Genomic DNA, 324 nt, shown 5'->3' with positions numbered 1-324 from the left:
TCGCGACGCGGGTGTACTCGCAACAGCGGGCACAGCCCACGTGGTACGCCGCATCAGGGCCCTGGGTCTAAATGTGGCCCTTGAAAAGTCCGAGGCCATGTTCTTCCATAGGCCTCGGACTAAGCCCCCCCGTGGATATTCCATCGTGGTGAGCGGCACCCCCATTGCTGTCGGCGGAACCATGAAGTATCTCGGTCTCATCCTCGACAGCCGATGGGGGTTCAGTGAGCATTTCCGGACGCTGGCACCGAAGCTGGTGACGTATGCGGGAATGCTCACCAGGCTGCTCCCCAACTGCGGAGGGGCGGGCGGTTTATGCCGCCG

General features: G+C 62.7%; 1 protein-coding gene across 1 annotated transcript in view; it reads left to right on the top strand.

Moving 5' to 3' along the window:
- Positions 1 to 311, top strand: part of LOC106104438 — a gene marked incomplete at its 3' end in the record, with an annotated part of 2,443 nt that extends 2,132 nt beyond the window's left edge. Inside the window, exon 4 of the mRNA XM_013284497.1 lies at positions 27 to 311. Within this exon, the coding sequence (XP_013139951.1) occupies positions 27 to 311 (285 nt within the window). The remainder of the gene's footprint in view (positions 1 to 26) is intronic.
- Positions 312 to 324: the final 13 nt, after the last annotated feature.

The sequence above is a fragment of the Papilio polytes genome, unplaced genomic scaffold (assembly GCF_000836215.1).
Source record: "Papilio polytes unplaced genomic scaffold, Ppol_1.0 DF823673.1, whole genome shotgun sequence".
NCBI lineage: Eukaryota > Metazoa > Arthropoda > Insecta > Lepidoptera > Papilionidae > Papilio > Papilio polytes.
This window is presented reverse-complemented; position numbering and strand designations above follow the sequence as displayed.